General features: G+C 40.9%; 3 protein-coding genes and 1 long non-coding RNA gene across 6 annotated transcripts in view; 2 read left to right on the plus strand and 2 right to left on the minus strand.

Moving 5' to 3' along the window:
• The window catches only part of LOC146521540 (T-cell surface glycoprotein CD4-like), a 108,090-nt gene that overhangs the window by 60,955 nt on the left and 20,114 nt on the right, over nt 1–27,021 (minus strand). The gene's annotated exons all lie outside the window — the stretch shown is intronic.
• LOC146521547 (Fc receptor-like protein 5) lies at nt 1,222–8,736 on the plus strand. Of its 3 annotated transcripts, XM_085155156.1 has the most exons (7): nt 1,222–1,267; nt 1,833–1,868; nt 2,051–2,311; nt 2,391–2,636; nt 2,723–2,944; nt 3,478–3,574; nt 6,322–8,736. In XM_085155156.1, exons 1-6 carry the CDS (start codon nt 1,237–1,239, stop codon nt 3,561–3,563), a joined length of 882 nt encoding a protein of 293 aa, XP_085011282.1. In that variant the 5' UTR covers nt 1,222–1,236; the 3' UTR covers nt 3,564–3,574; nt 6,322–8,736. The 3 variants fall into 3 exon arrangements, with proteins under 3 accessions (XP_085011282.1, XP_085011283.1, XP_085011281.1); XM_085155157.1 differs by lacking the exon at nt 3,478–3,574; XM_085155155.1 differs by lacking the exons at nt 3,478–3,574; nt 6,322–8,736 and having other exon boundaries at nt 2,723–3,444.
• On the plus strand, nt 17,663–20,700 carry LOC146521548 (uncharacterized). Its single transcript, XR_014873408.1, has 2 exons — nt 17,663–18,535; nt 18,667–20,700. It is a non-coding gene; the product is annotated as an uncharacterized LOC146521548 (long non-coding RNA).
• On the minus strand, nt 22,127–26,039 carry LOC146521549 (coxsackievirus and adenovirus receptor homolog). Its single transcript, XM_085155362.1, has 5 exons — nt 25,753–26,039; nt 25,512–25,680; nt 25,151–25,293; nt 24,166–24,498; nt 22,127–23,927 (listed from the first exon to the last, which is right to left on the minus strand). Exons 3-5 carry the CDS (start codon nt 25,206–25,208, stop codon nt 23,812–23,814), a joined length of 507 nt encoding a protein of 168 aa, XP_085011488.1. The 5' UTR covers nt 25,209–25,293; nt 25,512–25,680; nt 25,753–26,039; the 3' UTR covers nt 22,127–23,811.

Genomic DNA, 27,021 nt, shown 5'->3' on the forward strand with positions numbered 1-27,021 from the left:
AAACTTATTTGACTATGAGGAAGTTTTTCAAATATAAAACCTTGTAAAATCTTAAAACTCAGAGATAATTTGGATTTGTCACATTAGAAGATTTTCGGTCAACAGTCAATGCAGCGGGAGATTTTGTTGTTGTTGTTGTTGCAATACCAAAATTTACCACTGGTACCTGTAATATTAGCGTATGGCATGTGGTAACTGTTACTGATCTAAAAGCAGATAAATGACTTAAGTTGTAATTTGGAGCAAGTCTAATCTTTAACAAGAAGCTGATATAGCAGGATGGGTGAGGTTTAGCACCAGGCGTGTGTGTCTGTGTGTGCAAGTTTTCTTGCATGTGATGAGTGAATGGGGGGAAAAAAAAGAAGAATCAGCCACGTCCTCCCGAGTGACGGGTCCCAAGGAACCATAGTCTGGTGCTGCCATCTACTGACCCTAAAGTGCACCAACAAGCCCTCCAACACTGAGTCTGCACGAGTGAAAGGTCACTAACTCGCATAATGAATGTGCAACACCCCTTTTTTATATTTTGAGATGAAAGGAAGGCAAAAGTGACTCAAACAACCACTCGTTACAACGAAAGGATACTTACTGTTCTCTGAATGCACCGCATGTGAAGGAGATTGTGTAGCAGCAGAAAACCACACCAGCTGAAACTCCTGTCAGCTAACAACAGGAAACCGAGGCTGCAATTCACACATTCACTAACCAAATGTAAATAAAAGACTCTAAAAACACTGCCTGGTCTGCGTAGTTTCAATATATGCTGAGAGATTTAGACGGTAGGGTCAGAATTTGATGTAAACAAGGTAAAGCCCATCCTGGTTCTGCTGCTGGTGCGGTGACAGCCTGCGCAAGTGTCTTTGTGGGCAACAGTCTCCAAGAACCCCGCTGTGCTCAACAGCTAAAACTACATATCAGGGAAAACTGGGAAAATTTCACCACTGCATCCCAATTCTCCTTCCTCTTCATTGTTAAAGTGTTGCTAAAAGAGAAGCTGCCAAACAACACAACACATTTTCAAACACTTAAAGCGGTTTAATTATTGAAAGTGCAGCTTTGTACTCTTTTCTGTCAAATAACTTTTAAACTACAATTTGAATTGAATGTTTTTTTGTTTAAATTTATATTTGACACACATCTTACACATATAGAAAAAAGACAAGTTGGTGAAGAGGGTGGGGTTTACCTTGTCTCTATAACAAAAAGGAACAAAAGGTCACGTCAGTTAAGAGGACGATGAAGGAAGCGTCTGTACGATGTCTGCTCTGTGAGTAAAGCATGAAGTTTTTTTGGTTTTTCTTTGTTTTAAATGTTGAACTTTTACTTTCTGTTCTGTGAATCAAAAGTGATGAAGGAAAAAGCATGAAAAAGAAGAATAAAAGCACCAAGTTATGGTAGTGCTCTTTATGCCACCAGTACAGTGAGAAGGTAAAAAAAACCCTAATAGTGCAAAAAGACTGATTGTTTTGTGTGACATTTATAGAGGAAATGATTTCTTTCTATATATTCATTATTATCGACTTCTAAATCTACCTATGAATTTACATGAAAGAAGAAGCAGAGTTTTTGCACAATGTTCCTTAAATTGTTCTCACACCCCCTCCTCGACGTCTGCTTCGAGGATTCTGACATTTAGTGTGACTCAGAAGTGTTGATTCATTTAAACCAACATAATCATCCTGCTTTAATCATCCCGCTCCATACGTGACATCTCTTGTAGCAATACCAGCGTTTTCCCAGAGTTTCATAGTTATTTATAACATAATAATTATCTACAGTCATTTATTCTTTAGTCTTTATTCTACACTAACCTAATTGTAATTTCTCCTTAGTTCTGACATCAGTGTTTTACTGGACAACAAACCAAGGTCAGTAAACGTTTTTTAAATATAAAGTGCTAAAACTGTGATCAGAATCAGAAAGATCTGGTGTGTAGATGCTTGTGGGCTGCACATTTAAATCTTATTTTCATTCTATAGGCTGATTTCATCTAAACAATAATTTATATCACTTTTGACAGTAATGAAAAGCTTATTTTTAACCCTCACAGCTCGTCTGACTGTGAGTCCCAGCAGCTCTCAGTTCTTTGACGGAGACTTTGTGACTCTGAGCTGTGAGGAGGACGACAGCTCTGCTGGATGGACTCTGAGGAGAAACACAAGCACAGACACCAGAGCTGAGTGTGAGGAGTGGGGACAACCAGATGGTTCTTCCTGTACCACAAGCAGTATCGTCCTGTTGGACAGTGGAGTTTACTGGTGTGAGTCCAGAGAGGGTCCCATCAGTAACATGGTTAACCTGACAGTCACTGGTAAGCTGAGTGTGTGGAGTTAGTGTTGATGAAGCTGTGTGTAAATGGATGAAATGCTGTAGTTTGTCTCTGTGTTGAGGTGGATCAGTGATCCTGCAGAGTCCTGTCCTCCCTGTGATGGAGGGAGATGACGTCACTCTGCTCTGTAAAACAAAGACCACTCCCTCCAACCTCCCAGCTGCTTTCTATAAAGATGGCTCCCTCATCAGGAAGCAGCCTACAGGTCACATGACCATCCAGCATGTTTCCAGGTCTGATGAAGGCCTCTACAAGTGTGACATCAGCGGTCATGGAGAGTCTCCATCCAGCTGGATCACTGTCACAGGTGACACACTCACCTGTCTGTGTTTCTGCAGCTTTCAACATTCACAATGTGACGACAACTTAATGACTGTGTTTGCTTTATTTTAGGGGAACACACCACCACACCTCCACCTACATCAACACCTCCACCTACATCCACACCTCCATCTACAGCCACACCTCCACCTAAAACCACCTCCACATTGACCTTTCCGGCCGCTTCCTCTCCTCTTCTCCCGGTGTTGCTGACTGCTGGAACAGTCTGTGTCATAGCTCTCGTGGTCTTACTGATTGTTTTGGTGGAACGACATGTTGACAGGAAGCTTCAAGGTGAGACTCCGACTTCCAGGCTTTTCAAAAATTCACGATTCAAAAATGTTTTATTGTCAGTTCTCTGCTTGGACACACAGGATAACTCAAATACTGTTTCTCACTCACCTCAGTGTAAAAAAAAGACTTAAAGTTAAAGGAATATATAAAATTCAATCAGTGCACTATAATGGTGTGTAAGATATTAATGCAATATATAAAATAAAGCAGCAAAATATAAATCATACAAATTAAACAGAATAAAATAACATAAATTGAATGAATAATTACAGGAAATATATAAACTTTATAACCTCCTTATCTGCTTTATACATAGAACGAACTGATTGATTAGTTCATGGTTTTGTTGATTTATTCATTCATTCGAAGCTTTCATGGGTCAATCTGTGGGAGCTACAACAAATACTCACAAATTCAGCAGGAAAATCATAATTACTTTCCCTACAATAAATAATCTGAATGATTAATGTGATGGCAGTAGCATCTCTATGACCATGTGCACTGATGTCCTCTCTGTGTGTTTCATTGTGCAGAGAGCGCTTTAGCTGCCGTCTACTCAGCAGTGAGGACAGAAGACATCTGTTATGTAGAAATCAAGATTAAAGAGAAACCCAAATAAACAAAGGCCAGGTACAGCTGCTCCTCTTTGTCTTAACGCTCAGAACAATTCCAGCTATTCCTGGCATTCCAGTTTAAACCAGTGGTGTCAAACATAAGCCTCGGAGGCCAGAATAAGCAACGACTCTAATCTGACTCATTGGATGACTTTGAAACATCTGAAGGAGAGCAGAAAAGTTGGACAACTGTGTTGTCAAAAGGATTTCAGATTTTCCGTCTCATAAAGAACTCCCATGTCAATTTATACTACATTAAATTAATTAAACTATTGATTATCTGCAATTTTTTCTATTTAAATCACACTTCCTTTTATATAATGCAGCTAAGGGATAAAGTCACATATGAATCAATAGAAAACAAGTGCTTGTATGAATGGATGAATGATGTATTTTGTATAAAGTGCTCTGAGTACTCAAGTGTATAAGAACCAGTTTAACTACCATTCACCAAAGAGACTGAGTGAGCTGTCTGCGGCTCTCTGAGACTTGCTCATAAAAGCTGTAAAGTTTAAGTCAAAGAACAATGTTCAGTACAGGAAGTGATGTAGACTCAGAGTAAAGCTGGAAGGAAATGCAGAAGAAAATTAAGCACCTCAGATTGTCATGAGGCCAACATTTACACTCTCTTATGCACTCCTTTGATTTTCACTCTTCTTTTGGATTTTCCTGGTTCTACTGACCCTGTGCACGAGAAAATGCTAACTTCCTGGTTTGAGACCGGATGTGGGGTTGTACATTTCTGGTAGCTTTACTTTGCGGTATGTCTGTGAAGGTTCTCAGTCATCCAGGTCATCGTAGTCAAAGGAGCTTGAAAAGCGTCTGGACTTCTTTAAGTTACTTCAAGTACTTGAAGTAACTTAAAGAAGTCCAGACGCTTTTCTTTGCAAGCTCCTTTGACTTTGCGGTATACTCCAAAAGTGATGTCCAAAACTCGAAAACGGAAAGATCGCGTTAAGTTACAAAGAGCAGAAGGTGGGAACACTCACCACTGCTGTGTCATAAAACATCTAATGATCAATTTTGACGTTTAAAGAGTTTAGATCGATCAGTTGTTTACATCAGTCAACACAAGCAGAACTGCAGCAGAAGACACATCGTCCACATTCAGAAGCACATCTCTGTATAGTGACTGGTCTTATGATTTAAACAGGCAAATGTTCAGCATTCAAACTACAGGTGAACAATAGTCAAACCAGATGTTTCCGTTATGTCGATATCAGCTAGTCAAGTACACACCTACACAGCATGTTAACAAACCGTGAAAAAAAGCCACACAAAAAATGAATGATTGCTGGTAACGGTTTCTATACATTAGTATTTACGAAGGATATGTTGTGACTTACCTTCAAAATTACAGCGGTCCCTCGCTATAACGCGGTTCACCTTTCACCTCGCTGTTTCGCAGATTTTTTAGTGCAAGTTTGCATGCTTTTTTACGTCCTGCGTCCTGATCGCTGCAGACGATCTCCTCCGTCTCTCCTGTACAGTACAGAATCGCTGCATCGATGCTAGCAGTGTGACTCTGAAGTGCAGTACTGTATGTCCATGATGTCCACGAAACGTTTTGCACCGTCAAAAAATAAAATTGGCTACTTGATTTCACCTATCGCTGGTTATTTTTAGAACATAACACCCGCGATAAACGAGGGACAGCTGAGAAATATAACATTTGAATCCCTTTTCTCTTTTGCTCTGAGGCGCCGGGGAAAAATATATCTATAGAAATGTAAATCGCCACTTGATTTATTCATTTGCTTAACTTGTTTTGGACCGTAAACAGGGCATGAATAGGACACCGGAAACAAAAACTCCCCACAGGAGTTTCTGCACCGGAAGTAGCATATGCTAACGTGCACATAGTTAATTCTAACAGCAGGGCTCTGCATCACATCAGACTTGTTGTCAACATCACACTTGTTTGGCTCTGCACATGTGCAGAAATGAAAGACAATAGAATAGAAAAATCCAAGATGATCTAAAGGTAAAAGTGAGATAGGATGTGCAAGGTGTGAAAATGACGTTTTCTCACTGTAAAACCACAGCAGCAGCATCCGCCTGTTTTTTATTTTTTTTTCCCCGTGTGGGAAGATTGGTTCATACTTCTCAGTCAGTTTATTTTGATGAGTTTATTTTGTTAAAAAATGTCAAAAAACAAAAATGTAAGTCACGTGATCCAAGCACGGTGAGCTCATCGGTTTAAATTAACGCTGACATCATTAGCAGATCCGCCCCTTAGTAGGTTTAAAAATGATTTAAATACAACCTCAGACAAACAAATGCACAACATGTTACAATGTTCATGTTTCAATTGTTTCCTGGGATGGATGTTGCTCTATAAAAACATATAGAAAGACACGTAGCAAACAAAGGAGACCTAGATACAGAATATTGACCTTTCGTCAGAGTAAAAACCCACAGCAACAGTCTCCACCTGTTATATGTTGTTCCTGTAAGCTGCGTGAGACCTTCTGTATCTGTGGTTGAAATGTATCAAAGAGCAGGGGGTGCACCTGCAGATGCTGTGTGATCTGAAGTTTCACTGTTATAGTATTCATAATTCAGTGTGTTAGGGTGATTAATACTTAAAATGCAAAGTTTGTGCCTGAGAGACTTTAGACATTGAAACCTTTCGTTAAAATACGTCTTAACTGTAACTGGTTTGACGTGTTCGCTGGCATTTCCTCACTTTCTCTATAAGAACATAACAGACGGGCCAGGTTTGTGCACAGGTGCTTAATGTTTCTCATGATGTGTGTTCAGATTGTGAAGCCAGAGCTCTGTACTGAAGATTCCCACCAGTCCAGCCGATGACTTCCAGCTACTGGTCCAACCGACCCATAAGACCTGTGTTTTTCTCATCACCTTACACAGCCAGCACGCTTGCCTTATTAAGAGTATGTATAGTATGTAATGCATTAATGCAGTAATGGAATGCACTGTATATGATCCCCGATTGATCTTTCTATCGATCTATTTAATTTCTACGTGGGAGACCGTGCTGTCTGCTCCACAGCAGTGATCTAGTTTTTCTGCAGAATCAATAAACTTTGGTCTCACTTTTGTTCTCGTGTGGTTCTGTGGGTTTCACAAAGATGTCTGATGCCGCTGCTAACTGATACACGCCACAGCTGCACACTATAAACAGCAGGAGCATTATTCAGTGGCTGGAAACTTCAGAGAAAAAAAAGTCAGAACAAAGTGCGTACGTGTTCGTGATAGGAAATGAAGTCTGTTGGGCTATGGATGGCTGCACTGGGAGATGACGTTTAACTTAAGAAGCTGTACACCGCATCTTAGATGGCGTGCAGTTTGCTGTCTGTGGTTTAAAGTCTGTTACACTCTCCAAGGTCCAAAAAAAAAGAAATCGGTTGCATCTGATGTTTCAAACAAATAGAGCTGAGTGTCTTTTTCAAATTATCAGCTATTTACAAGTCTAATAGATACATAATGAGCAGATTCCAACTCATTTTTTAATGTCTTACCTTCACAGCAGCACATCAACAGCTCCTGCAGCTGTCGTACACAGATGTTATTACAAGTTAGTGTAGTTTCTTCAAGTTCCTTCTTATTGTCAGCTCTCATTAAAATAACAACTGCTCTCTTGCACTAGTCATGCATTTGTGAAATAATAAAGTAAACACCTGTTAACCTCTTAAGCCCCAAGCCTAACTGATCTCCTGCCTTTTGCCCCCGTATCAGGGGGCGTTGGGGCTTAAGAGGTTAAAGTGTTTCTGTCACAGCAGTGTGCAGAAAGCACATGCAGGGTTTTCTTTGTTGCAATAAGAAAAGCAGTATTTGTAATATCACCATTTAGCATTTAGGTAGCAGATGTGAAGTGGTGGTTTTAAAGAAGAGTTTAACGAGCTGATTTAGCAGCGAAGGTGATTCTTGGATGCGGCACCAGCTCTGGCCGCTCTGACCACCATCTCAACAATAAACCAATATCTAGTGCTGCCATCTACTGACACTAAAGTGCACCTGTGACAGTTTGCTTTTTTTTCTTCTTTGGCTCTCGCACTTTTTCTCCTCTCCCTTATCTTCCCTGCTTATGTCCTTGTCTAGTCTCGTGTATTTTTTGTATTTTCCCTGGAACACTCTCTCACAGTCTGTTCTCTAAAACCTAAAAGAGAAATTATGGATTGGATCAACTGGTCCCTAAATGCAGTTGACGCCCCTTTCTCAACGAGAAGTTTGGGCTCGGGTGAGCCTGAGTGCTGAAGATATCTACCTATTCGGAACCATGGTAACAGGATACTCAGAATAAGATTATCCTGTTACTCTTATTAACAGTAACAGTAACTGAATACTCAGAATAAGATCTCTGACTGCACACTGGATACATCTCGGAAGGGCTAGCCCGGAATAACATCTCTGGGCGCAAATTGGATGACATCTCGGGGAGGCACACTGTCGTGAGTTCTCAGAATCGGCTCCTTGAGCACAAGAAATGACAACATCACAGAACGCAAGTATGGCGAAGCTCGCGGCTCTCCAACGGGAGATTGAGAGACCAGTGTTGGACTGTAGAACTGCTTTGAAATTCATATGAGCTGTTCGCACTAAAGTAAAAACCACCATCACTTATGCGGATACTCCTTTGGCGCCAGCTGCGGTCTCGAGGCTGGAGCTGAACAAACACTCCTTGATAATGACTGTGTTTAGGCTGTTCCTTCCCATTCCATGCAAAGCCTCCTGGGTTGGCTGGAAGACTGTTTACTTAGCCTGGCAGGGTGAAGGACACTGTCTCAGCTGAACTATGGACACGCACACACATACATATACTGATACTGATAAGCACTCACCGACGCATCACCCTCCCTAGCCCGGATCCAACGCCACCTCCAACGCTTACCTCCCCTCTGATGTGGACATCAGGTCAGTTGGAGGCGCAGCCGAAAGATTGCAGCGGTCCCAGATCAGATGTACACACTGGAACTCTTTCCCATGTTGCTTGTCTGTGTTTATTGTGCTATGGTGTGTTGATATCTGTGCATTCCTGTATTATCCTTTTGTGTTACACATTTCAATGTTTTTTTCCTCGCTACCTAGTCTGACCTGTCTCCCCAATGTGATCTTTGTGTATTGTATGTACGGTCGGCAAGGTCTGTCATCTCGGTTGTGGGCAAAAGACCTGCAACTGACAAATAAAGGCTATCTCATCATCTCATCTCATCACCAACTAGCTGTACAACTCTGTGTCTGCACCAGTGAAAGGTCACTAACCTAACAATGTAAAGGTGCAGGAGCTGTTTTGTATCTGATATGAAAGAAACTCTACAGCAACCAATAGGAGAGCCTCAAAATGTCTTCTGTAAATACTCAGTCACACAGCTACTAACCAGGCCCAACCTGCATAGTTGCTAACATCAGATGTTATATGGCACCTCCAGCGCGGAGCATAAAAAGCAGAAACACAGTGGTGATACCTACAGGAGTTCACGAGATCACATATATAGTGTAGGAGGGTTGACATGGTAGGAAGACTGAAAGGCTGACACACCAAAAATAATGTCAGTCATATTCAAAATGTTTTATACTTCATGTTCAAAATAAAAAACTTCATTATATCATATTTTGAGGTGAAGAAATCTTTATTATTCTTATTTTTCATCATGATGAAGTTCTGTTACAAGTTCTTGACATGCCCAAATAAAGACAATGTTCTTGTGTTAAGACACTGATCACCAAATCCAGGATGTGTTGACTCACACTTCAGCCGTTTAAAGCTCTGAGACTAAGAACTTTGACTCTGCCGTTGTCTATATTTTCTGTAGCTCACACAGCCAACAATTGCACCAACAACAAGCAAAAAAAACCTGTCAAACTAGCTGGATGTATAACAACTCTAATTCTGAACCCTCTGTCGTTTTTGTGAATGTCCGGCTGACCTGCAGGTGAGAAACAGGTGTGAGGTGTCAGCTGTCAGGTAGGTGATGAGTGAAGAACAGAACAGAATCCATTTCCTCTTCAAACTGCTGTCAGACATTATCTACTGCACTCTGATCACATCACTCAGACCAGCTGCTTTCTACAAAGTCTCATCAACAACATCTTTAGAAACAAACATCAACAACCAGGAAGCAGCTTCACCTCTGATCACACACACACTCAACTCTACTCACTCACCTGGAGGATCAACACTCAGGTTTACACTGCAGATGGGGTTAACCTTGAAAACAGCTCTCTTTTCACGGTTTGTTCCCGCCAACAGGACACGACACTGATATGTTCCAGTGTCATTAATCGTCACATCGTTCAGAATCAAAGACACGTCTCCATCCTTCATCTGTCTGTCCTGCAGATCCACCCTCTTCACAAAGGATGGATGCTGGTTGTCTGTAACAAACTGCTCATCCTGATACAAAAGCACATATTCTGGCTCCAGGTCACTTCTGCTCCACTGTACAGCGGTGATGTTGTTGTTGTCATAGACAGAAGCAAAACATGACAGATTGACATTGATTCCAGATTCAACTGTTGCGCTTAATGAGACTGAAAGAGAGCAAACACAGACCACATAAGTTAAATCAGGTCAAAGTGCAACTCCCACTCCAACTTCCACAGAAGCCAGTGTGGGGACGTCCCACTACATGTACTTTTAGCAATATCTGCAATACTTGGGGACTTCATAATGAATGGCATGTTGCTGTTAATGACCACCTGACCTTATCAAGGGGATTAAACAAGTTAAGACCACAAGGCCATGGAGGTTATCTCTGACCAAAATAGGTATAAATTACAGGCCACGCTTTCAGAGGCTCTTCTAAGGTTTCAAGCTTTCAATATGTTATATAACTTTCCAAAAAGGGAAGTCTCTGGAGCCTCCCTCTGTATTTCTGTATGTCTCGGAGCTTCTGTAATGGAAGATAATTACACTGGCAGTAAAAACCAACACGATCACTCACGTATGGTGCAACGCACCAGATTGCAAAAATCGAGTGATGCTTGACAGGCCGACGTGAAAATAAGCACAAGAACCCACAGGTCATCTCCTGACCAAGAGAGTCAATGCCCATTTAAGCTCATGTTAAAGTGTCTAGCTTTACAGCTGAAATAAACTGGTGTGCAGCTGACAACATTTTTTTATTAGTTTCTATACACATGTCTCAATAAAAACAAACCTGGATAATGGAGTAAGAGGCATGGCCTATTAGATTTAAACTTGTACAGAAAAAAGGAAGTTAGAGGTTTCCTGTTAACCGGAGTCTCTGAACTGGATCTCTACATGCTTTGCACTGTTGGAACCTTTTAGAGCATTTTTATGGATTATCGATGGTATGACCTGCGTCTGGTTCAGACCATCCAAGAAAGTGTGCTTTAGTTTTGTCCAGTGAAAGTTTTGTCGTGTTTTTTACGATCTATAAATGCAGAGTGCTAACCAAGCCAAATGTAATTACCTCATAATTTAGCACTCCACCCTGTAGTTCAAATATGATCACTTAGAACAAAACGTTAGTGTTTAGGCTGCCAAAAGGGTCTTTCTTTTCTCTATTCGCTTTAATGCTGATTTTATCTGTTGTCACGCTCTGTTTTGTCATTTTAACTTATTTTATGTATTTTATGACTATTGTTCCTTTTATTAATTGTGTTTTTTGTAAGGTGACCTTGGGTTTCTGAAAGGTGCCCTCAAATAAAATGTATTATTATTTCTTATTATTTCAGAACATGTCATAGCCCACACAGAGACCCCCTGAGCCAGATGGCTACAGCAGAGATCCTTTTCACAAGTCCAAATGCTACATTTATATCTATATATCTATGTCCTAGTAGGACTTATTAGGCAAATGCTGCTGATGCAGACACTAAAATCAGATCCAAAATGACGCACACACAAATCGCGAACCGATATGCAACTCACATGTAGACACAGGCACGGGGAGGCAGACATCCAAATCCAGTAGTGTAACACAGATGTTACAGTGGACATTTTCCACCTTCTGTAGATCTTCTGATCTCACAAAGAATTAAGAAGAAACAAACAAAAAATCAGAACCTGCTTCTAATTTCTTATCCTAAGCAAGTCAGATTAAGCAAAGTTGGAAAGTCACCGACTGAGGGAACATGACGGTTTACTACATCTACACTCTTCCCATTGAGAAACTGGAGGTTGAGTAAGGGTGTGAGTTGGTGTGAGGGGAAATCAAAGTAAACTGCTTCTGAATCAAAAACTTAATGACTAAACAATGACACAACAATGAAATATGCACATTGAATAGCCCATTTTGGGGCATTTATCTATGTGTGCAGCATTTTTGCTGCAGCTTCCATAAAGGAAGAGCTACTCTGGGTAATTTTGTCTGCTCTGATGTCAATAAGTTCAAATAAATTCATGTTTTTGATGTTTTTTCTTCTTTCTTTTAATTTACATCAAAGCCCAGTAACGCTATTTTGACTTTCCTGTTAGGCTCCAATCATCCAAGCCAAGAGACTGGTCTGCAACTATCTGACAACTGCCCGTGGTGAGGGAAAAACCCGTCGTCCAGGTTGTGGTCTTGTAGGTTTAAAACAATAGTGTGATAGCAGTGAAGCATGAAATTGGCAAACCACTACCAGCATCCTCTTTGACCTGGTGCTGAAAACGAGCCAAATAAACCAAATAAAAAGCAAATCACGGTCTCAATAAGGACACTTCCTTTGATACACAATGTACTCTGCATACTTCCATGTACCCGTAAATTTTAACAGAGTAGTGTTGCCTCAACGATGGAAGTTGTGCAGTTGCTGGAACTGTCCGTTGTAACATTGAAAATTATTGGATTTATTGGATTATTGGACAAAATATTGGATTTTCTGAACATTTGAAGCCAAAATCTACAACGTAACCTACAACATAACCTCACATGCTCCAAATCTGAATGTATGTCAACAATGGTACTGCCACACAGCTATAAATGCTGTCAATGGCATTGGCCACTTGCGTAATAGACTCTACATAGATTTGCAGAAAAAGTACAAATTAAAGCAAGACTCAACCAGAGCCAGGAGTCTTTTCACACACAGTACTTGGAATTTAGGTCATTAAAGTGTTGGGTGATAAAAAAAAACAAAAAACAAATACAAAAAAACCCTACTTCGGATGCATGTAGCCGAATAGAGATACTTCACAGACATAAGGCTAAAGGTCATTTTACAGCAGGATATAAGCACTGGTTTTGATATAAACCAGGCATAGGGAATTTCAGGCCTCAAGAACCGGTTTTCTGCAGCTGTGTCCTTGATCCAACACAGCTGATTTAAATGGCTAAATGACCTCCTCAACATGTCTTGAAGGCTGTATCCCAATTCAGGGTCTGCATTTTAAGGCCGATTACGTGACAGCGACGCGACGATGGCTGTCCCAATTCAAAGGCTGCTCGAAATGCGGCCCTCAAATGCGTCCTTCATTTCCCTGAATTTTAAGGACGTGGCGGTGTAGACTTCATGGCCCAACATATCCCAGAATGCATAGCGCGGCGGTGGGTGTGGATAATTTTGCCGAAAAAAAACGGCGGATGAGGGGCGCCCTAAGAGTAAACTTTAAGTAAGTACTGAATATTATGTCACTTATTTATGTGCAAATGTTTAATAACGAAGAACATTAAAACATTACTGTTGGCCACATGTCTGCAAAGTTATGTGACATTAGTGACGTTTGTACTAACTTGGTTTTAAAGCCTTTACTTTAAAATATACGCCGTTCAATAGCTGACCTTAATCTTACAGAGAATGATCAAAGCTCATGTAGAAACAAACAAACAAATGAAAAAAAGATTTTCTCCTTCATGTCTGTCAAACAAAGCTGTATGAAATGTTTCCAGCTGTTAGTATCATGGTTGCTAGGCAACCTGGGCAGCGCGACGGAGGGTAGACCGTCCCATTTCACAAGCCTCGCACTTCCGGCCTTAGCGGTCTTTAAGTACGCAGCCCTTGAGGATCGTTGAGGCTGCGTACTTTAAGGCTGCAGACCCTGAATTGGGATACAGCCGAAGTTCTCCAGAGGCCTGGTAATGAACTAATCATCGATTCAGGTGTGTTGGCCCAGGGTGAGATGTAAAACCTGCAGGACACCGGCTCTCGACGGAGTTCCCCACCCCTGATAGAAAGGGAATGTTGGCATGGTTTATATACCAGGCAGTAGGCTGCAGTATTTGTAGAGAAGGCCAGGTAAAACAATCACAGATGGGGTTAAATGATGCAGAAGTTCACATGATAAATTCAGTTTAAAGCTATTATTTAGAACTACTGAGTAAGCACTGAAAAGGTGGACCAGCTGGTGTGGTTCTTCTAATCAATTAGTCTTGCAGGAAATAGGCCTGGAAGATGAAGATGAAGATGAAGAGTAGGAATCACTACTGTCAGGAAGTGGAGGCTATCATTCACACAGGCTCACTAAAATGGGACACTAGAAGATTGGAAAAAATATTGTCTGGTTTTAATGAGTTTCCAGTTTTCTGCAAAATTTGGATAGGAGGTCATGGCTCCACCCTGACCTGCATCATCATTTCGGGCTGGTGGTGTAGTGGTGTCACACATTTTCCATTTTTGCACACTCTGCCTGAGTCTTGTTGCTGAGCATATCCATCTTTTTATGACAACACGCCGTGTCACAAAGCTGAAATCATTCCAAACCAGTTTCCTCAATCCAACAGAGCACCTTTGGGATCGTCATGGCACGAGAGATTTAGTCACTTAGTAGTTTGATATCAACAGATTTAAAGAGGTTAAAGAAACTATCAAAAGTAGAATTGTTGATAAGACCAGAGGAAGAACTACATTAAAGCTACACATTTTCCTTCGTTCTTTTGTTGGTTGAAGAAACGTTCACACTGCAGGCGAAAGCTCATCAAATCTGATTTTTTTGACCCTATGCGACCCATATCCGATCATGGTATGACAGTGTGAACAGCAGAAATCCGATCTGAGTCACTTTCGTATGTGGTACTGAATCCGATACATAGCCGATGTTTCAGAAAGCGACTGCTGTTTGAACGGTCATGTCGCATTAAATCCATCTTTTACGTCACTGACACAAGACAGACACCAATTATCAGCCCCGGAGAAGACATCGCGAACGCTTCCTGGGCATCCAGTGTAGATGTTAGTGAAACTGTTGGGAAGACAACGTTGGAGAAACGTGAACATTTTATTTGTACTGTATAATCTGCAGATTCTGACAGAAATCTGCAACTATCCTTTGAAGCACCGCTCCTCTCTAAAACAGCAATAAGGATCATTATTAGGTTATTTACATTATTATGTAAATAACAAAATAACTTGAAGCAAAAATTGGGAAACGTGAAGTCCGAAGTCTTTATATTAATGGCCGTCAGTCAAACAATATTGTTTGGTCTGGGTCTAAACAGAGCGCGTTGTGTGTGACGTCTTCTTTTGCGCATGCGGGCCGCTTTGAGCGTTCACACTAGAGCGCGTTTGCTGTCGCATTTTATTTGTAGTGTGAACAAGCAGACAAAAAAATCGGATTTGACCAAAAAATCGGAATTGAGCATTAAGACCTGCAGAGTGAACATAGCCTTAGAGGCAGTCTATTGTGCCAGTGCTGATATACTCATATGAAGCTTGTTCATCCATCCATCAGTCTCTGTTTAAAGTCGTGTGATGCTTTTATATTAGTATGGACTAAATTCTCTGAGGAATGTTTCCACCAGCTTGTTAAATCTATACTAGAATAAAGAAGGCAGTTTGTAAAGGAAAAAGGTTTCAGCTTAGTACTATCAAATGTACCCAAAAAAGTGGCCAGTGACTGGAAACACTCATCTATAAACAGACTTAAAAAAAATAATTTGGGACAAAGAGGCTCAAAGTGAGACAACCACACACCCCTGCATCACCAGGAGCAGCCAGAGTCGTTGATACAAGGTAGTTTCATATCAACAGAATTAAAGAGGTTAAAGAAACTATCAAAAGTAGAATTGTTGATAAGATCAGAGGAAGAACCAGATAAAAGCTACACATGTTTCCTCTTTCTTTTGTGGGTTGAAGAAGCATTTAAGCCATTTAGAAAATGAGAGTAAATTAGAAACAGTCTAAACAGTAAGAAAATGATTTACCCTTTCAAAGCCACGTGTGTTATACTTGATTCATGAGTTTCTGTGAATTTATGAGACTTCTTCAGTGTGATTTTATTTTCCTCTGAAAAGCTTTATGAATGGTCATTAAACACTCCATGTTACAAAAAATGGGGATTTTCTGACAAATATCTCATGGTTCAGGCTTTTGTATGTTAAAGGGTGATCACACAACAGCTCTCTAAAGAAAACGACTGCATTACTCTTGTTTTTCTTTTCGGGCTGATGCAGAAAGGCCCTCAGCAGCTGCTTCAGGAACATTTGTTTAGCAGAAAATGGTCTCTGTCTCCCACAACCGCTCGTGGCAGATGGTAAAGACCAAAGCCTGGTGGTTCTGGATGTGTTTGTACTTAGGGTGTGATGTTTGCTCATACTGTAGGGAATTTATGTGATTTATGTGATAGCTTTCCAATATATCCAGTGACAGAGTCTGTGAGTTCATTGATGTTGCCATCAGCTGCTTCCACAAATATCTGCCAGTCAGTTGTCTCAAAGCAGTCCTGCAGGACCTCCACAGCCTCACTGTCCCATTTGTAGACGACCCTGGAAGCTGGTTTTTCCTGTGTCCTTCACAAAGACTTTTCATTGTCTCTGTGTGCAGAGAGGAAAGACAGAATCATATTTTACACAACATCAGTCTGAGCTCTATTTTTTTTTGAAGAAATTTCACTCAGTTTCTTTTCCCACAGTGAAATCCCCAAGGACAGACATTTCTGGATCCAACTGACACTACTTCAGAAACCTTTGTTTAGCAGAAAATGGTCTCTGTCTCCCACAACCGCTCGTGGCAGATGGTAAAGACCAAAGCCTGGTGGTTCTGGATGTGTCTGTACTTATGGGGATGCTGCTCATACTGTAGGGAATTTATGTGATTGCTGTGGTTTTCTCTGCTTCCTTTGTTTTGTTGTAGAGTCTTTATATTGCTATTTAAAGTATGTTGAGATGACTGTTGTTGTCATTTGACACTATATAAATAAAACTAAACTGAGTTGCTCAAATGTCACTTGGGCACATATGAGGTGGAGCTGTCCTGAGTTGAGGCAGCTAGTCTAATCCTGACTCTGAGTCAAGTCCAAAATGTTCGGCCACAAAATTTAGACATTTGGGCCTCATCCTGGCAAAATATTCATTACCATCTGCAAATTCTAACGAATCTCTTGCTCTTGATATCCAGAATAATTTGTGACTGGATCTCACAGTCATCCTCCAGAGGAAACAACAGACTTACAAAAACTGTTCATCCAAATCTAAAATTTAGGTTATTTTAAAGTCACATCAGCTCTAATGTTCTCTAACCTAAATGAGTCTGCTTTTCCTCCACCCATACTCCATCCTTCATGGGGAAGGGCTGGAGCCCTTCTCACAGTTTCTTTTCACACAGTAAAATAAATCAATGACAGACATATCGGGATCCAATCAGAAACATCTGTTTAGTAGGAAGTGGTCTCTGGCTCCAGCTTATCTTTTGGCTTGTCTCCCTCCCCTCAGTCCCAACCGCTCAGGGCAGATGGAGGTCAAAGCCTGGGTGGTTCTGGATGTGTTTTTGCTTATGAGGGAGTTTTTAGGGTCTCACTGATGTCAGAGTTCTTGCTCATACTGTAGGGAATCATCTGATTACTGGAGTTTTCTCTGCTTTCTTTGTTTATGTGTATGCTTATGTGCACATGTGTATTTTTTACTTTATGTAACCCAGCTGGAGAAACTGGTTAATATGGGATAACCTTTATAAGGTATTAGTTTAGTTATAGAATCATTATTTTATTTGTTTTTTTTTTTTTTTTACTGTCACAAGAAGTGATGATGTGAAAACAAATGTTTTATTTACACACTTCCTGCTGTGCCTAGCAGGAGCTTGTTGTGTGTTAACATTGTGAGAGTGTCCTACCCATTTGACCCATTCTGTTAACTGAAGAGTATCACACTTTGTCAGGATGTACGTAATTGTAACTTGCAGTTATTTAATTTGAATGCTGAAAGAAGTGATAGATCAGAGACTATAAACGTGCTTCTAAATACAGGCAGTGTATTTTAGGAAGGGCCAGTGTTTCAAGTGTCTCCGGATGCCTGTGGCTTTTGGCTGCTGACAGCCTGCACTGCACTTCTCACAGTGCTTCACAGGCTCCTGATGAGAGACATGAGGGGGAGAGCAGAGTTGAAAATTATAAACTACCAGTGAATTGTATATTTTAGAGCTTTACATTTGCTGCGCTTGCAATTTCGCTCACTAAAGAAAAAAAAAAAAGTTTTCATAATGGATGCATCCACCCCACACGTTTCCCTTGCTAGGTCCACTGACTGCAGGTGAGAAGACCTGGGCAGCAAGTCAGGGAGTAGTGATGTGACGTTCTGTATCGAGGCTTCAAAGCTTGTGTCGAGTAATTGAGGGGGCGTTTCCGCGATGCGCGTATCGAGGCTTGCTTCATTTATGGGAGGAGCTGAAAATGATGACGTCCGAAGCCTCGCTGCCCGGCTGTACCACGTGACTGGTTCATGAAGTGGTTCGAATTTTGCCGCGAGCCATGACAGCGATATAAACTCCTCAGACTTCATTCAAAATGTGGGCGTTTGATGGAGAGTTGCGGTTAGTGAGAGTTTGGAGGTTTATGAGAGTGAGGAGAGAAAGTCAGGAGAGAATGGAGCCAGCTAAGAAGAGGAGGATGTCCTCCCCTGTGTGGGAACATTGTGATTTTATTCCTCCCAACAAGTTATGTAAATTTCTACAGAAGATGTATTTTCATAATACTGATGGTGCAATATAATTTATGTTAAGCTGTCTTTACTTTTGTACAAGGTGAAGTGTTTGCTATGTGCCAGGGAGCTGGGATATAACAACAACACCTCATCCATGCTTAGGCACTACAGAGCTTTGCATGAGAATAAGGGGAACACCGATTGTGGAGCAAGACCAGGTGAGCCATCAAATGCCATGATAATATAGCATGCAGTAATGTTACTAAATGATATAACAATGTTATACAGCTGTAATAAGTTACGTGTGTGATATTTATATTTGTGCTTTGTCTTTGTTGTCTTTCCTCAGGAGAACAATCTCAAATAGATGAAGACCTGGTTACCATGGTGATTGAGGACTCCCAGCCATTTAGCATTGTGGAGGACAAAGGATTTAAAAGATTTGTTAAATTATTAAATCCTAGCTATGTTCTCCCCACTAAAAAGGTCATAAAAGCAGTGAAAATGTAGTTTTTACAGAATAAAATGTGAACAGGCAGGACTGAGGCCTCAGTCTGTAGCTGTCCATACCTCAACGTTACAAAAGCACAACCACTGTCCACACGCCAACCACACCTCACCTCACAGTAAATGATCATTTCCATTTTAAGCATTTCCAAATGATCATTTTCCATACTGCCAGTATAAATATACAAAGTATACTGCCATCACTACAATATCGATGTTTTACACACTCCTTTTGTTGTTGACATTTACAGGCTGTGTGCAAAAGGCCACACTCTTCAAATTCATGCCAACTAATATTTTTACGTCCAGTAGATGTCCTACTAGAGCAAATGAAGCTTCAAGAAGCTTTGTGCTGGGGTGAACCAATTGGATGAAAAGCTTCAGTGCTTCATTAAGCTTCATCTGCCCATCACTATCAAGGATCACCCAAAAGTGTTGTCCTCCCTAAAAATTAAATGCTTATAAAACAGTAATGCTGTTTATTACTATACTATTCACTGTGTTTGCTCAGTTGAACTGTTGGATCCCTCTGTTTGTTGCTATTTATTGCAGGCCACATCCCGCGCAGGCTCCTCTCATCCACTGCTCGCAGAGGTGCCTGATGGCCTGTGGGCCTCATCTGAATATGATGTGGGTCTGATTAAAGATTGCATGGGAACAAACTTGCCTTGTCAAATACATGACAGCATCTCACACAGTTTTATTTTAAAAGCTAAATATCACGATCGGGTCTGTGACTAAAGTGAGTGCAACAGTACAGACCTGGGAAGAAACTCACATTCCAGGGATAAATAGTTAGAATGAGGTGTTTAGTAAACATCTGGAAGTAAACATTAGTGTGAACTGTGCAGCTGCTAACAGAAAATTCTTGTGTATTTAGCAGGACTGTGCATCATACCACAAAGGTTAAGAAAGATCCCTGCATTAGACGCTGAGGAGGACATCAAGGGGAAATTACGTGCTCTGCTCTTTCATCCTGCAGCTGCGCTGGAAGAAGAGAGTGAGGGGTGAAAAAGCGCCCTCCTCCAACAAGAGCATACCAAGCTCCAGCTTAGTGACGAGAATTCCAGTGTGTTTTTCAGTTACGGTGGTCATTGGTGTGACTTTCGAATTATTTCACAAATTGCAAACATTCACATGATTCTCCAAACATCACAAACACAGGAAAAGTGTGTAGGGGAGACCGTGGATAGTTGTAACGTGGGTCAGTTGTAACACTTCCAATTTCTCCAATCAGGGCTAAGTTTCAAATGATGTGATTCATCCTGTACATGTCCAATTCAGTTCTGCTATCACATGTGAAAAATCAGCATATTTTGTCAAACACAGACAATTTAACACAAAAAAAAGTAATTTGCATGCCAAAAAGTAAGTTTTTCTACTTTATTTCAATTTCTAATAACATTATCTGCTTTGCAGTTAAACTCATCAAACTTAAATTATGTTATTTGTATGTCTATGAGGATATATTCTGTGTAGGTCTTTAGTGCTAATGTTTTAGCCGTTGGCTGTAATGTTAGCTAGTTCATGGCTATAGGAGTCTGGGTCAGTTGTAACAGCAACAGGTTAGTTGTAACAATAATGCAGATGTTACAACTTACCACACTATTACTTTAACTTATATTAAACAAGTTGGGGCAACGACATCAGCAGAGAGAGGTTCACTGGTCGCTTTTGTATATGCGGTTAATGCCATTGGCAACACAATTCCTCCACTGTTTGTGTTCCCACACATACATGATGTAGACCACTGTGTCAGAGATGGACCAGTAGGAAGTACTGGTAGTGGAAATAAATCAGGATGGGTGCAAGAAACAGATTTCCTCATCTTTCTGAAGCACTTTGCAAACCACACCAAGGTAAGCCATGATAAAAAGTAATGGAATTGCGATGCTGGTGCACAACTACATTTTTTCAGCTTCATTGTTATGTTCGAAATTGGTGCAAGAGTTGTAGGTTATAATGCCCACTGAGCCAATGAGGCCAAACTCAAGGAAGACCAACCAAAATGACTGAAATATTCAGTTGTTGAAAATTCCATAATTTGTCTTTTTTGGGGGGTTGGAATATGTTCAAAAGCTAGATTTCTGCATTCTGTCACACACACACATAGTTACATAAATGGCTCTAAGTGCATTCATGTGTTGAATAAACAAAGATTACATGTCAATGTTTTGTTAGTACCCTTATTTCATTGTGTTACATTTCACCCCAGGATATGTTACAACTAACCCAGACTATGGGGTTAATTGTAACATTTCACTCTGTGTTTAAGGCCATACCATGCAATGGGTAATTGTGCTGCAGAGAAAATAGCTGCACTATTTAATAGCAGAGACATGTAAATACTTTGCATTACATTTTGAATCCACTACCTTAAAAGAGCTCCAATTTACAGACAGAAATGTCAAAAATGTTACAACTATCCCCGGTCTCCACTACTGCTGAGTTTCAAACTTTTCTCTAGCCGTGAATTAAAGTGACCAGTGTAAATATAATATGCAACTTTCATTTGACTAACAATGACTTGTGCACACTCTGCATGGCAGCAATACTGCTTCGTAGGGTGATGCCAGTTCCTGACACATAAGAAAGCTTTGCATTAGATCCTAACTGAAAATTAAACACTTCTTTTTCTGTTGCACACTCAGTCACAAACTGCACTCAGCAACAGCCAGAGCTGCAGAGTGCACCCACATAGCATTAAAAGTTACAGGGTGATGAGCTAAATTCAACCTGAAAGAAACAGACAAACAAAAATACATCAGGACTTTATTCTGTGGATGACTGACATGAAGCCTGATTATATACCAGATTTTTTATAGAAGGGTAAAGATGTGTCACAATGAAATGAATGTTTGATGTTCAAAAATGCACAAATACCTTCTTCAGAAAGAAAGAAACCAAAACAGAAACAACAGTGATGAAGATGATTTTCACATTTCTGCTTTTATTCTTTTATTGTGATTACGAGTTTTACATGCAAGCATTTTTTCACTAAATAACAAGCAATGAAAGAGACACGTCACAGGATCAGACTACAGCAGTTGCTCATAAGTCCTCATTAGATTCATATTTTCCTTAAATTAATAATCTTCAATCTTTTGTGGCTCGTGAGTCTATTCATACCTGTGTGCAATACAATACTTGTAGATGACAGTAGATGGCAGAGCTCCTGGCACTGCCAAAACACACATGGTACATATATAATTAATGGAATTTCACCCCAACACCTATTCCAAAAGTTCAGTGATTAAAGTTGATCCTGTTAAGCCCCAACGAGGCTGTCTGAGCTCTTTGAAAATGACAAACCCAAAATGAATTTAAACAATCTCGGTATCAAAACAAAGCTAACACTGGTGAGATCAATTTTACATCACATTATTAAAATGTATAAAAGTTCTTATTGTTGATTCTAATCTTCTGATCTCTGAAATTCACATTTCTGCTGCTGAACAAACCAAAAGTGATGGTTGAGTCAGTCAAGTTAATTAATTTCACTTTAATCTGTTAACAAACTGACAGTGTTGGGAAGGTTACTTTTAAAATGTATTCCATTACAGATTACAGAATACATGCCCCAAAATGTATTCTGTAACGTATTCTGTTGCGTTACTCAATGAGAGTAACGTATTCTGAATACTTTGGATTACTTAATATATTATCATGCTGTTTACAACTACATGAATGTACTATTGCTGTGATTTATTACTGTTACTGAAGGTCCGCGGCTCTGAACCGTAGTAAAGGGACCTCTGGCTAATACGGTGGGTTCTGTGTCGGGCTCGTAGCCGAAAACTAGCTTTACTTTGTTGTCTGGGTCAACTTTGCTAGCGAGAGACAGAGAGAGGCGTTGAAAGGCTGCTCCAACAGAACTTATTGTTTTTGGAGGAAAACACGAACACGGTGTACAGTCGAGTCTTAATAGCTTACTTACAACTGGGCTCGTCAGGCACTCTTCTTGGCTGCAGCGGTTATTATTATATTTACATGCTTCCAGCTCCCGTTTTTGCTCGATGACAGCTCTTACTTTTCCTTTTTCTCCCTCCCTCGCTCACAGACACATAACGTGTATGACAGTCCATTCTCCCTGCAGCACGGACTACACTGCCTATGATGCTACATTCTTTAGAGCTATACCTGTAGCATTCTGCCTATTAGCTTAGCACAACAACAACAAAAAGCCGCTCTCTCACCCAGGAAACACGCAGAGAGAGAGCGTCACCCTGTAACCATGGCAACCGTAATGCTGCCACCTGGAACAACAGAACGTAGCTGTCAAACAAAACCCAAACAGTCCTGACCCGCCACAATATGAAACAGGGAAGTACCGCCGTGTAATCCATTTATTTCAACAAAGTAACTGTATTCTAAATACCACCTTTTTAAACGGTAACTGTAACAGAATACAGTTACTCATATTTTGTATTTTAAATACGTAACGGCGGTACATGTATTCCGTTACTCCCCAACACTGCATACTGAAGCGATTTCCACATTGTCTCCATCAGGCTGTGACAGCAAAGCTTCAAGTGTATCGAGTTCAAGTTTCAGAGCAGCTATTAAAACAGAAGCACTGTGTTTTTGTTCAAGTTGGAGCTTCTGAACAACTGCAAGCTACTGCTAAATAACATCTGCACAGGCACAGGTTGTAAAACTAAGCTGAATATTTGAACACTGCAGCAAAGACATCCAGTGTAAAGAGCAGAACATTGTAATAATGCTGAGATTATTCAAAGTGATTCATAGTCAGAATTATATTGTGTGATCTGGATGAAGCAATAACTGGATAATAAATGATAAAACAGCAAAATCCTCTGTTTTCTTTGCTCTCACACACTAGGTCAACAGTTAAACAAAAACCTATAACTGTCGGTGACATTTCACAAATCAGTTTCATTGTGAAAGCTGTGTCTGTTCACTGACAACACTGGGAAGTGGGAACAGCATCAGGAGACTGTTTAATGACAAGAGGTCTGAGACTAACTTATTTTGCCTTTTTATGGTTTCTGTGGATCACAAATCCAGCAACAGCAGCAACAACGAGGGCAGCAGCAACTACCACACCAACGATTAGTCCAACAGATCCATCCTCTGGTCGACCTGCAGGTGAGAAACAGGTGTGAGGTGTCAGCTGTCAGGTAGGTGATGAGTGAAGAACAGAACAGAATCCATTTCCTCTTCAAACTGCTGTCAGACATTATCTACTGCACTCTGATCACATCACTCAGACCAGCTGCTTTCTACAAAGTCTCATCAACAACATCTTTAGAAACAAACATCAACAACCAGGAAGCAGCTTCACCTCTGATCACACACACACTCAACTCTACTCACTCACCTGGAGCAACAACACTCAGGGTGATGTTGCTGATGGGCTTCAAACCAAATGTTCCTGTCTCAACGACACGACACTCGTATGTTCCAGTGTCATTAATCGTCACATCCTTCAGAATCAAAGACACGTCTCCATCCTTCATCTGTTTGTCCTTTAGATCCACCCGGTCCTTAAAAGATGGATGCTGGTGCACTAAAGTTTTCCTCCCATCCCGATACAAAAAAACATATTCTGGCCCCAGGTCAGCTCTACTCCACTCCACAGTCTGGATGTTTTTTCGAGCTTGACATGTCAAAGTGACGTTCTGTCCAGACTCAGCTGTGACGTTTTTCTGGCCTGAAAGAGAAAACAGAGCAGAGACGTTAAAAGGTTTCAAACAGCTGTTTACTTCCACAGAAAGCATCAGGATCACTGGACATGGACTGTACAGTTAACACTTGGGTAGCAGCATTTGGGACAATATAATGTGTTTCAATGACAATCCAGGGAATCTTCCTTTAAATTTAACTGTTAAAAAGTGTTTTTTCTGGAAAAACAAGATTATTAATAAATCGAGCAAAACATTCAGAATTTGATTGATTATTTAAAAAAAAAAAGAAAATCCACTGACCAGTTCGACAGAAGGCCTGACAAATCAAAGACGACGTGTAAAATGCCTGATTAAATAAACAGAATTATTTCTATGATCAGAACAACTAAAGAAGTTCGCAACCAAGAAACACGCTCAAGAATTTAAAACAGAGTTTAATTTGACTGTATTTCCATTATAAATGGCATCTTTTGGTTTTACACTTGCGTTGACTATAAGGGACTGTATATAAAAATGTCAGTAACTCCGAAAGTCCTGAATTCCTTATTTAGTTAACTTTGATTTACTCCAGGTTTGTGTGGTTAAATTCTAATTGTACACAAACTCCACCTAAAACTTTTATTACCGCCTATAATTTCACGCAGACTGATTAAAGTTGGTACACAGACCACAGCTTACCTTGAGAGGCACAACCCAGCAGGCACGCAGAAAGCAGAATCCAGATGAGTCCAGCCATCCTCTTCCTCCAGGTCTTTCCAGATGTTTAGACCGTTGTCAGGGTTCAGAGGCCCGTGGCGTGGAATGGACTCAAAGACCGGAAGCTCGAAGTGATTTGCGAAAACAAAAACTTTTATTTACAAGTGTTCCTAACATAAATATTCATGACGAAAAACAAGATTAAGCTTTGTGCAAAAGCGTGATGTCTGTGAGGTGCAGGGAAAACTGTGGCAGACCAGGGCACTGAAACGTAGGAGAGGAAAATCAGAACAGTCCAAGGAGTTGTGAGTGTTTCTCCATTTGACAAGCTGGGATGGCTTACGTGTTTGCAGGCGGGGATTAGCTGGAGGTGGAGGTGAGGCGAGGTCCAGGCGAGTCCAGGGAGGCAGGCAGGAGAGAATGGCAGTTTGTCTGAAAGGATTAAGCAGCAGCTGACCTGAATCCAGAAGCAAGGCTGTGGCAGGGTTTGGAATGACGAGTCCAGGTACCGACTAGGAGACAGGAAGAGAGAGGTAAGTAATGCACACTGATAAATACACAGGAACATGAGGCTGTGAACTAACTGAGGTTAGCAGACGATCTGGCGAAGACTCATTGTGAGTGAATCTGAGACTGAAGAAGTCACTTGGATGAGTGACGAAACGTTTCACCCGGAAACGCTACGTCCAGATGAACAGAATCAACTTTTGGAGATCATTGTGTGCGCTGCTCCTAAATACTGGCAGAATAATTGCCTGCAGCTGAGGAACGGGGAGGGGCAGGGAGGGCTCCACCCAGAGGAGGAGAGCTGATGCTGTGGAAAGTTACTCAGGCTCGCCCAGACCATGACAACCAATACAGATACAAATACCAGTCAATAAAATATTAAAAAACAGATGTTACCAGAGCAACTCCATTTAGTTTTTATTATACTGATTTATGCCTCTACAGTCCTTTTGCTTTTCTTTTTTTAAGGACTGTTACTTGGAGTGCTGCTGGGAAAGAGGAGGTATGTTTACTGTGCCTCCACAGCTTCAGGCACAACTTTCAGGCATTAATATGTCATAAACAACACCAATAAAATGACAAACCGGGCACTGGTTATCTGATATTAGCGCAATAGAACTGACTCCTTTGTTTCTTTGTTTCTAGAGACAAAGCATGTACAAACACCAAAGCACATTGTGTCACCTGTGACAGTGATCCAGCTGGATGGAGACTCTCCATGACCGCTGATGTCACACTTGTAGAGGCCTTCATCAGACCTGGAAACATGCTGGATGGTCATGTGACCTGTAGGCTGCTTCCTGATGAGGGAGCCATCTTTATAGAAAGCAGCTGGGAGGTTGGAGGGAGTGGTCTTTGTTTTACAGAGCAGAGTGACGTCATCTCCCTCCATCACAGGGAGGACAGGACTCTGCAGGATCACTGATCCACCTCAACACAGAGACAAACTACAGCATTTCATCCATTTACACACAGCTTCATCAACACTAACTCCACACACTCAGCTTACCAGGACAAGATGGTAAGCTGAAGGAAGAAAAAGATGGAGCAGGAAGTTTATTAGGCATTAGTAAATAAGTAAGTGTTAGAGAACGATGGCTTCACAGGCAAACCGGGCGAAGGAATCAGTGCACACACAACTACTTATCCACATTCCTGTATTAACATTAAGCAAATCGATCATGCAGCTCTGATGCTTTCAGAGCTGCTCTGACCTCCAGTCGCCTCTGAAGGTGTTCGGTACTAACAGGCATAAATGTGTGGATGTGGGGAATTTTGAGGCCCAGTTAAGTTCAGCCTGTTTTCTTATGTTTTCCTCTTCACATGTAGGTTGTTGTTGTTGTTGT

Source organism: Neolamprologus multifasciatus, chromosome 3 (genome assembly GCF_963576455.1).
Source record: "Neolamprologus multifasciatus chromosome 3, fNeoMul1.2, whole genome shotgun sequence".
Lineage (NCBI taxonomy): Eukaryota > Metazoa > Chordata > Actinopteri > Cichliformes > Cichlidae > Neolamprologus > Neolamprologus multifasciatus.

What these genes read in the sequence shown, in the direction of transcription:
- LOC146521547 (XM_085155155.1), top strand. Translation starts at nt 1,237, where the DNA reads ATGAAGGAAGCGTCTGTACGATGTCTGCTCT. An exon ending in TTACTGGACAACAAACCAAG is followed by an intron (nt 1,869 to 2,050) that starts GTCAGTAAACGT and finishes TAACCCTCACAG; the next exon opens with CTCGTCTGACTGTGAGTCCC. An exon ending in CAGCTGGATCACTGTCACAG is followed by an intron (nt 2,637 to 2,722) that starts GTGACACACTCA and finishes GCTTTATTTTAG; the next exon opens with GGGAACACACCACCACACCT.
- LOC146521549 (XM_085155362.1), bottom strand. Translation starts at nt 25,208, where the DNA reads ATGGCTGGACTCATCTGGATTCTGCTTTCTGCGTGCCTGCTGGGTTGT. An exon ending in GCTGGGTTGTGCCTCTCAAG is followed by an intron (nt 24,499 to 25,150) that starts GTAAGCTGTGGT and finishes TTTCTCTTTCAG; the next exon opens with GCCAGAAAAACGTCACAGCT. An exon ending in CCTGAGTGTTGTTGCTCCAG is followed by an intron (nt 23,928 to 24,165) that starts GTGAGTGAGTAG and finishes TCTCACCTGCAG; the next exon opens with GTCGACCAGAGGATGGATCT.